General features: G+C 37.6%; 2 protein-coding genes and 1 long non-coding RNA gene across 3 annotated transcripts; 2 read left to right on the forward strand and 1 right to left on the reverse strand.

Annotated features, from left to right (window-relative positions):
• On the forward strand, window positions 236-1,796 carry LOC107643016. The gene is made up of 2 exons (XR_001620739.2): window positions 236-674; window positions 1,202-1,796. It is a non-coding gene; the product is annotated as an uncharacterized LOC107643016 (long non-coding RNA).
• On the forward strand, window positions 4,208-7,513 carry LOC107643017 (putative transferase At4g12130, mitochondrial). The gene is made up of 5 exons (XM_016346554.2): window positions 4,208-5,088; window positions 6,192-6,445; window positions 6,583-6,681; window positions 6,769-6,927; window positions 7,015-7,513. Exons 1-5 carry the CDS (start codon window positions 4,616-4,618, stop codon window positions 7,254-7,256), a joined length of 1,227 nt encoding a protein of 408 aa, XP_016202040.1. The 5' UTR covers window positions 4,208-4,615; the 3' UTR covers window positions 7,257-7,513.
• LOC107643018 (probable LRR receptor-like serine/threonine-protein kinase At1g53420) lies at window positions 7,677-10,175 on the reverse strand (the record flags this gene model as incomplete). The annotated part of the gene is given in 4 exon segments (XM_016346555.2): window positions 7,677-8,440; window positions 8,583-9,434; window positions 9,528-9,788; window positions 9,909-10,175. Coding segments are annotated over 4 exon segments (1,611 nt in total). The 3' UTR covers window positions 7,677-7,958.

Below are 10,175 nucleotides of genomic sequence, written 5' to 3' on the forward strand. Positions count from 1 at the left end.
TTAAAGATATTTTACTTGTTATTGATTTAAAAATATTTGTTATATCAAATAGGATAGGATAAAAAATTTAAAAAAATAATAAAAATAAATATAAAATTTAGATATATAAATTAAAAGTATATCAATTTGGATCTGTCTTTAATAAACACAACTCTTTAAACTTTTTAGATATGCACAATAAATAGTTTATGAATATAGCCCATAGGGGGTTTAATAATAATTATCATTTTTTTACATTTGCCACACATATTTTTAAAACTCATCCAATGAAACCCTAATTTCTTTCCCTGTAAACTCAATACACTCCCCTGTCTATCCACAGAGCCACCACCACCTACTCCACTCTTCTCTGGTCTTCGCGGTCCCGTCACCGTCTAGCCCAACACTCGCTGCCGATCTTCGCCCATTTTCCGGCGTCATTCTTAGCCTCTCTCTTCCCGTCGTTCATTCGCAGTAAAAAGAACAGATAAAGGAGCAGATGAAGTTTTATCTGTCTTTATGTCAAATGTTTCCATTTTCCATGTTATTTGTTCTTGGAACTTGGAAGTGTTCATTTATGATGACAACTTGAATGCCTTTCATATTTGATTGTCACACAACATTGCAAATGTTAACTTGATGCACTCTTTATGTTCATTGGCATGACATGAATCTGATGTGTTTGATTCGTTAAGGTAGTTTATTCTTGTGGATCTTCATTGTTGTGTATCAGTGCTTTTATTCTTGTGCTTGAGTTAATTAGTGATATATGATATAGTCAATGAGAGCTGTGACTTATGCAATAACACATTGAATGATTGAGTTGAACAGATTTTTAGCACGTTCTTACATTCTGAGGACAGAGGTCCGGGAACTCTCTTGGTCATTCCATTCATCATATGACATAATGGCTAATTCCTTGGATGCCACATCATTTTCAAATTTTTTAGCTGTATCTTATGACAGATTTGGTTGCAGACAATAATAAAGAATCAAATTTTGTGTAAAAGGGTGTTGTTCCTTTTTACTAATTACTGAGGTAGAAGCTGTCCTAAGGGAACTGGGAATTGATAATCTATTGAAGTGTTATGTAACTAATAATTAGTATATAGAATAGTATGAAGGAGTTAATAGCATATTCATTGTCACATTTCACATTCTTACTTCAATCAAATGGTGCCTGGAATATTGATCATGCTTCCCATTTGATTTCAACTTTTAGAAATACACTCCAGAAAGCCCTGCTGATGCTACCAGAAACTTGTCTCAACAGAATCTCAACTTCTAAGAACTTCTATTGAAGGAGTTGAGCTAAAGCCATGAATAAAGAGCTAGAAGATGCAAAATATGAATTGACCGTTTCAAAGCATTGCTGCAACGACTAGAGTTAGCATAGAAGCTGGATCAACATTCGGTTGGCAGAAGATTGTTGGCAGACAGGGGAAAGCCATAGGCATTGACCGTTTCAAAGCAAGTGTTCCAGCAGGGAAAATATACAAAGAGTTTGGTATCACCAAGGAAGCTGTTGGCCTGTTGCTACTGCAAAAGAACTTTCATAAATTCTCTGAGTTTTTTTTTATTTTTGTTTCTTCTTATTCAGAACTTTTAAGTTTCAATAGTGGTATGGATTTCAATTATGAATCTGTTTCTTGAGAAATAACTTTAGCCACAATAACAAAGATTAGATTACTCTTGAAAATGGTTCTCAGAGGAGAGACATAGACTGAAGGATGAATGGAATCAACGCTTGAGTTTTTTTCGCTGTGATGTAACACTTATTCATGTATAATGCAATTAATTTAGCCTTTGGATTGGTATCTGAAGCATCTTGCTTAAATGATTATTTAGAATTCTTTAAGGCTCATTCAAGCTTAAAAATTGAAAATGTAAAAAAAAAAACAAAAAAAAAAAAAAAAAAAAAAAAAGGGTAAAATGGTGCCTGGAATATTGATCATGCTTCCCATTTGATTTCACCTTTCAGACATACATTCCAGAAAGCTCTGCTGATGCTACCAGAAACTTGTCTCAACAGAATCTCAACTTCTAAGAACTTCTATTGAAGGAGTTGAGCTAAAGCCGTGAATAAAGAGCTAGAAGATGCAAAATATGAATTGATCTTTTCAAAGCATTGCTACAACGGCTAGAGTTAGCATAGAAGCTGGATCAACATTCGGTTGGCAGAAGATTGTTGGCAGACAGGGGAAAGCCATAGGCATTGACCGTTTCAAAGCAAGTGTTCCAGCAGGGAAAATATACAAAGAGTTTGGTATCACCAAGGAAGCTGTTGGCCTGTTGCTACTGCAAAAGAACTTTCATAAATTCTCTGAGTTTTTTTTTATTTTTGTTTCTTCTTATTCAGAACTTTTAAGTTTCAATAGTGGTATGGATTTCAATTATGAATCTGTTTCTTGAGAAATAACTTTAGCCACAATAACAAAGATTAGATTACTCTTGAAAATAGTTCTCAGATGAGAGACATAGACTGAAGGATGAGTGGAATCAACGAAGTTTTATGAATTTGTAACAACTCTTTTGACTTGTGAGTTTTTTTTTGCTGTGATGTAGCACTTATTCATATATAATGCAATTAATTTAGCTAAAAGGATTGGTATCTGAAGCATCTTGCTTAAATGATTATTTAGAATTCTTTAAGGCTCATTCAAGCTTAAAAATTGAAAATGTAAAAAAAAAGAATAAAAGGTGTAAACATGCTTCAAAGTGAGGAGGAATGACTATGCAACCTGGTTATTTAATTTCATTCTATGTTTTGAGTTGACTAATAAATTGCAAATAAAAATGAACCCTGTTCTGTTTTGTACAGATTAACAATAATGAATAAAAAATTCTATTTGAAGAATGCCCTTATTTCTATGAATGCTAGATGAAAGATGAATATACAGTTTCAACCTGCACATAACATACTCATCTCACTATAACAAAACTAAAAGGTACAGCAATACCAAGAATAAATATGCCTTGAAATATAAATTTGTTTTAGCAAATGCTAAATTGCATATGATATGATGAATTTTAATTTTTCTAGTCCAGAACCTTCTTTTCTTGAAATTTGAGTCCCAACATCTGCTTAAATGCTTTATGTCATTATTCATATTCATACAGATGAACTAGAAGATACAACATAACATTAACAAAATTGGAAAAAGAAAATGTCATCAATAGCATCCATGTGCCACTTAAGGTTTAATCATTGATTTTAGGAGAGACCACTGACTTTTTCAGCTGCTGTATGCCTGTATCAAGATCAATGTCATAGAAGCATGGTCTAGTTGGAAGCCCCGGCATGGTGCTTATTGTTCCAACCAATGGATAAATGAAACCAGCTCCAATGCTGGTTCTAACTTCTAACATCTCTTATGGGTAAGAATTTGTCAATGAAGTTGAATATGTTATTGTTCTGAAATTGAATTTAAAAAAAAAAAAAGAATTTGTGCAAATTCAAATCTCAAAAGTACAATTAGTGAAGATCTAATTACATGAAAAACTTGTAGAATTTTACAAAATAAAATCAAGAATAGAAAGCTTTGTTTAAAACGAAAAGCAATCTCAAAAAAAAATTAATTAGAACAAAATTAATAGCCTGCTCAGCGAGAACTTGAGGAAGCAGTTAGAGAGGTGGCAGAAACGTTAATGACCACCGTATCACTGGTTGTCTTCTTCATTCTCGTTGCCATCATTGAGATCGATGCCATGGTCTCTTCTCTTCAATGTTGCCATTGGTAAAGCCGGCAACCATCATCCAAGACTTTGTTTCCAAGCATGTCGTTGGAAGTCTTCCATAACATTATCGGACTGACTGTGAAGGTACGGTAGGGTTTTTCTGCCGCTTTCAATGCTTCATTTACCTCACAATTAACTTGGGGTGGTTTTGGAATATTCAAAGACTTGATATCTATTTCCCTAATTTCTGGCAAGTTATTCATGGGATGAATGTAAATTATTAGATTTTCCGCCGATTTAAATCAACGTTTCCAATATCATGGTGCATCAGAAACGCCCAAAAGCTGATTTTAGACTGACCCTATCAATTTAATTAAACAAACTAATTTTATTTTTTTTAAAGTAAAATTACTAATATTTTTACAAAAATTTTGGGGTTCCATGACCCTCCTTGCCCACACAAAACTCTGCCACTGTTCTTCTCCTTCTAATATAAGCAAACAACAATGAAATTGATTGCATGGTCTAGCACCAATTTTAATTAGTTAGGTTGCCATGTATTGGTGATAACTAGAGAGATACGCATTATCAGCTTCTAAGTTCTTAATTTTAATCAATCCCCCATGCCTCATGCCTTTTTCCTGGAGAAGATAGTTTTCAAAGAAAAAGAAATTGTGGCGGTGGGTTGGATAAGTCATAAGTGCTGCCTAACATTGTATTGTGGCTAATAGCATCAGAATATATCAGCGTATTTCCTACACACTCACACGCCACTTTCATCGAACACCTTCTAGCCCAACGTGTCTACCCACAATCTATCCACGCGCCCATGCCAAATCCAAATTAAACCTCCTCCCTCAGTCTCTCTCACACCTCTTCTTCTTCTTCTTCTTCAACTTCAACATCACTGTTTCCAGTTCCCACGATTCCGAAACACTGCGACAAAACAGTAGTATCTATGAATCGCGTTGCATTCACCAAATCGATTTATGGGCGCTTCAGAAGCATCCACCACACCGCCTTTAAACAATTCTCCGACCACCGCGAAACCCAGCAGCTATTGGATGCTGGTCCCGTGGCGTCTCTCTTGAAATCGCGGGGTGTTATCCGATTCCGAGGTCCTGACACACTCAAGTTCCTTCAGGGTTTGTTGAGCAACGATGTACGCAGCTTCGGTGAACCCCTGGGTGAGAAAACCGCGAATGTGCCAACGCCCAATGTTCCTGTGGCCACTGTCCCTCCTCTATACGCCGCACTTTTGACCCCTCAGGGAAGATTCCTTTATGACTTTTTCCTCTATAAGCCCCCCAAGCCTGATACCAAGCTTGATGATACCGGCACTGCCCCTGGCTCCGACCCTCATGATCCCTTTGATTTGTTCGCCGATGTGGATGCTTCTGCTTTGGCTGAATTGCTTCACACCTTAAAGAAGTGAGCTCATTTACCCTCTCATCCTGCTTTTCCTGCTTACTATTCTCTCTATAAGTCCGCTAAATAATTTTCTCCTATTGTCATAGTAACTGCATCCACTCAATGATGGTGGAAAAGTATTTATTAGCTGGTGATAGAAATGACAATGAATGCTCAGAATGTAATCTTGTGATTCTTACATGAGTGAGACATTATCTGTACGGTTAGTTTGTCCATTATTAGTACCTGCGTGCAAGCAACCCATGTACCAATGTAGTTGCCAGCAGTTGCTGCATATCTACTTGTCCATAATGCAAAATTAGTGCTTGTCTATGAGCTCATACTTTAGAGCTAAAGCTAAACCCCGAACAGAGAATCGAACAAAAATGAGAAAACATCATAAATAGGACAGCATGAGCATTGAGCCATCAAAATGAAGTTGAACAACAAAATTGTAACTAAACATAACAGCGTAAATAACAGAGTATTTTTGCAGTATATAATAATAGTTGAGAAAGAATAAACTATGGAAGAGGAGCTAAGGTTGCAGGTAATTTGCTTGAAATTTTCGTGGTCGGCAGCACAAGAATTAGAATTGGACATAGGCATGCTTGCTGCTCTGCTCCCCCTTTCTCATAGAATTGAAATTGAGATCGTCAATGAATGTATTGAGGAAGCAAGAAGTGCGTGAAGACGAGGAGAAGAGGAAAGGAAAAAAGGGATTTAACTTTTAAGAGACAGAAAGTGAACATTATTACTAGTATGGTTGGTTTTGATTGACGTTTTTGTTATGGTGATTAATTTTAGAATGCTTTCATTCAGGGTTGCAATTTGTTTCTATTAGTCTTTGTCAGTTGCAAAGTGATCATTGCCATAAGACTGTTAATACAAGAGTACTAAGATAGATTTCATCGACATGATGTTGCTGATATGAGAATAGTTGCATCATGAATTCAACTGAGCTTGCACAAACAAGATCATAGGGCTTGCCTAAGTTTATTGTTTTTCTGGCGTTCATAGCAAGTTTATGCTTTGGTGCTTCTTAATTGCAGTTATTATTCTTCCTATTTTGTTGGTATTATTTGGGTTCTTATGCAGAGACCCTTAACATGTTAGTGCTGCAGATACCGGTTGAGGTCAAAGGTTGAGATTGATGATGTCACAGAGCAATTCTCGTGCTGGCAGCGTTACGGTGCTGGTGTTCCTGTTAAGTCCTCCAACAAAGAAGAACCAGAAGCTGCCTCTCTTGGCTGGGGTGCTGGTGTGGACAATGCTGGAGTGTCATCTTCACGTGCAAATAATATTGGATGGCAGTGGTTTAAGGATCCTAGATTGGTCTGTCTGGGTTTCAGAGGGATCTTCCCATCGAATACAATTCGTTAGTCATCTGCTCCTTTATTGCTGATAAGATTTTTATAGCTTTTGTTGGCTACATTCTTAATATGATTGTTATTGTGACATATCCATAGCTACTTACTTTAAAATAAAATCCCCTCTCTTGTCTGCGCATTTCAGCACCTCTTGTTGAGGCTGGTAAAGAAACAGATGAACAGAATTACCTTTTGTGGAGAATAGAGCAAGGGGTAGCAGAAGGATCGAGCGAGATCCCGAAAGGTGTGTATATGGTTTTTCCTTGTATAAATAAAGAATTCTTCTGACGCATTCCGTCTCACAAAGCCTTGATTGATTGATCATGTCCAGGTGAGGCAGTACCACTAGAGTACAATCTTGCAGGCCTTAATGCTATTAGCTTTGACAAAGGTTGCTATGTCGGCCAGGAACTCATAGCTCGAACACACCACAGAGGGGTGATAAGGAAGCGTGTAGTTCCTCTAAAGTTTATCGATGATGATGGGAAAGGTATTGCTTCAAGGAGTATTTGGTGTTTTTTTTGCATATAAACAATCAAAGTATGTGGGCTGAGCCATTCCTTTTGCATGTTTTCAGAAGTAGAAAACAAGGTGATTCCTGGGTCAGAAGTGATGAACACTGCATCTGGCAAAAAGACTGGTACAGTAACTACCGCCATGGGATGTCAAGGGCTGGGGCTCTTGCGGCTAGATGATGCCTTTAAAGGGTCCAATACATTATCCATACAAGGACAAGAGGATGTGAAGGTTGTCGCTAGTAAACCCGATTGGTGGCCTTCTGAATGGCTTCAAGATCAGCAACAAACTGCTTATGCCTAAAATTCTAATCTTGTTCAAGGGGCAAGCATGTCAAATAAAAATTTTGTGGGTGAATAGAAGAGCTCATAAACAGGGAGTTAATGTAATTCTAAATAAATACTGATCCTTCCACTGGCTAGGGAGAAGAATGCAGACGACTTTTGTGAATTTTCTTGCATAATGAGTTTCGTTATGGTAATGGTAGTTTGGCATTGTCTCCTAAAGAACTTGAACGCAGAACAATTGTGTTGGGAAGGCCATCATCTTGCTTGTTTCCACTTTCAACTTTAAACCATACATATATTGTTAATAGGTCATTTGATTATAGGTGGCTTGGTTTATAATTTTTAACAAACAATGCAGCAGAAAAAACGATATAACATTTAAAGAAGTCAACAGATCGTAGAATTCATCAAAGAACAAAATATTTTTTCGAGAAAATTCAACAATAAATCACGATGTATGCTGTGCTGATATTAATTATTACCTTCGGAGCCATTCGTTTTACATTCGAAGAATATCATTCAACAATCTCAAATGGTTTGAAATAGCAGGAGACGAATCAACTCAAATTTACAGATATTTGGTCATTGTTATTTCAGTTGCTAACTAACAAAAAAATACTGCATATGTTCATGAAAATAGTAGCCATGAACGGAACCAGAAATTGTGAAACGCCTCAATTTTTCCTGATACCCTTTGGGGTAGAAATGTAGTAGATCATCATGAATTAGCAGGAAACACATTCAGCTCTTGAATCACATCCACCATGGTTGGCCTTTGGTCAGGAAGCTCATGGGTGCAGAGAGTTGCAAGCTTTGAAAGCATTGTTGCTTCATGTTTGGAGTATCTTCCCCTCAGATTTCTGTCAACAAAATCATCAAATCTTAGAGACTCAACTGCCAACCGTATCGAACCACCTACAGTTTTCTTCCCAGACAGAACTTGAAGAACAATGACACCAAATGCATAGATGTCACTCTTCTCAGTGAAGCGTCCTGTAGTAACGTATTCAGGGGCCAGGTACCCCATGGCGGCACTTACTTTCAGAGCTGAGAAAACAACGTCATCTGCAAGAAGCTTGGGGAGCCCAGCATCCATGATCAACGGATTGAACTGCTGGTCAAGGAGAACATTTTCAACTGAAATATTCTGATGTACTAGTGAAGGTTTGCTTGCTTCATCACCGTGCAAATATCCAATACCTGCTCATAAAAGCATAGCCATTGACAATCATTCCTTATTTCTTTTATTTTCTTCTTTCTTTTCTGAATCAAGTATTATAACATAATCTTGAATATTTCTTTTTCGCTTAGAGAAAAATAATGCAAGTTAGGAAGAACTAACCCTTTGCAATGCCCTTGATGATGGAGACCCTCTTGGACCATTCAAGCACATGTCCATTTCCATCTTCCATATCAAGATATTGAGACAGGTTTCCCTTGGTGGCAAAGTCATAGATCAGGAAACATTCACCTCTACTTCTTGAACAGCAGAAACCTCTGAGCCTAACAAGGTTTTCATGTCTCAGTGAGGTTACTAAGGTCAGCCCCTTCACAAACTCAGCTTCCTCAGTTTTGCAGCATGTCGAGTTAATGCTTCTAATGGCCACAAGAGAACCATCTCTGAGTACTCCCTTATAAACTGCTGAGAATTTGCTCTTACTCAATAAATTGGCTTCCGAAAAGTACAGCGTTGCCGACTCTACCTCATCCACATTAAATCTAACCTGGTTTAGATTTTGGTTAGACAATGGATCCCACCCATTGTGGTACTCAAGGTTAACAAGTGGAGATGGACTTTTCCTGATGAAGTCTTTAGGCTGGCAAGGACTAAGTTTCCCTTCAGATGAGTCTGATGTATTCCTAATCCTCTGCTTTTGCCGTCGGTATTTGACAAAAGTAAGAAATCCAACGCTGAAGAATGTGAGTGTGATTGTCACAAGACCTGCTGTGATCACAGCCTGAGGAAACCTCCTTGATTTTGAGCAATGAGTCTGGTTACAATTCAATTTCACATTTGCAGGCTCTGGAAGAGCGTTTTCAGTATCATCATTTTTGGGTAGATCTTGGTCTGAGTCATCAATATGGTTAACTTTCATGTCTTGATCTTTGTTGCAAGCTCTCAGAGTAGAAAACCCAACTCCACATAGACCTCGGTTGTTTGCACCTTGGAATCCATCCCCCAGTCTCTTCAATCCTTCATTTTCGTGTTCAAAACGCAAGTCACTTTAAATGCACTAAAAAAATGTACAAAGAGAAATATCTAGAAGGTAGAGCCATAGAGGCATACCTGAAGGAACAAACCCTGATATTGAATTGTTTTGAATGTCTAGAACCTTGAGTTGCTCAAGATGAGCTAATGTTGCAGGAATCATACCAGTGAAGTTGTTAAAGCTCAAATTCAGCCTGCTTAGCTTTTCCAAGTTTCCCAAGCTTAGTGGAATTTCGCCACTTAATTTGTTATATTGCAATGCAAGAGTACTAAGCTGCTTCAAGGAGCCAATCTGTTTAGGTATACTTCCCACTAATTGGTTGTCTCCTAACTGCACCACTGCATAGTATAATGAACAAGTATTAATTTATAGATCTTAACTCAATGTTGGATCATTGATATCCAATTATCCATAGACCAAGAAGATCAAAATATGAATGTTATAATATATATACTTACCTTGGAGACTAGCCATGTTGCCGATCTCAGTAGGTATGGTTCCGGAGAGACTATTCACGTCGAGATAGAGATCAACAAGTTCAGTAAGATTTGAAATTTGTGGGGGTATCTCACCAGAAAGGTTGTTGTAATGAAGGTATAAACCTGACAAGCATTTAAGTTCAGCCACAGAAGGAGATAACCACCCTGAAAGTCCCTTTCCCTGCAAGGAAATGTTGGCCACTTTGCGGTGCTCATTGCACGCAACACCTTGGAACAAGCCACTGC

The sequence above is a fragment of the Arachis ipaensis genome, chromosome B05 (assembly GCF_000816755.2).
Source record: "Arachis ipaensis cultivar K30076 chromosome B05, Araip1.1, whole genome shotgun sequence".
NCBI lineage: Eukaryota > Viridiplantae > Streptophyta > Magnoliopsida > Fabales > Fabaceae > Arachis > Arachis ipaensis.

What these genes read in the sequence shown, in the direction of transcription:
- LOC107643017 (XM_016346554.2), top strand. Translation starts at nt 4,616, where the DNA reads ATGAATCGCGTTGCATTCACCAAATCGATTTATGGGCGCTTCAGAAGC. An exon ending in TTGCTTCACACCTTAAAGAA is followed by an intron (nt 5,089 to 6,191) that starts GTGAGCTCATTT and finishes TTAGTGCTGCAG; the next exon opens with ATACCGGTTGAGGTCAAAGG. An exon ending in TATCGATGATGATGGGAAAG is followed by an intron (nt 6,928 to 7,014) that starts GTATTGCTTCAA and finishes GCATGTTTTCAG; the next exon opens with AAGTAGAAAACAAGGTGATT.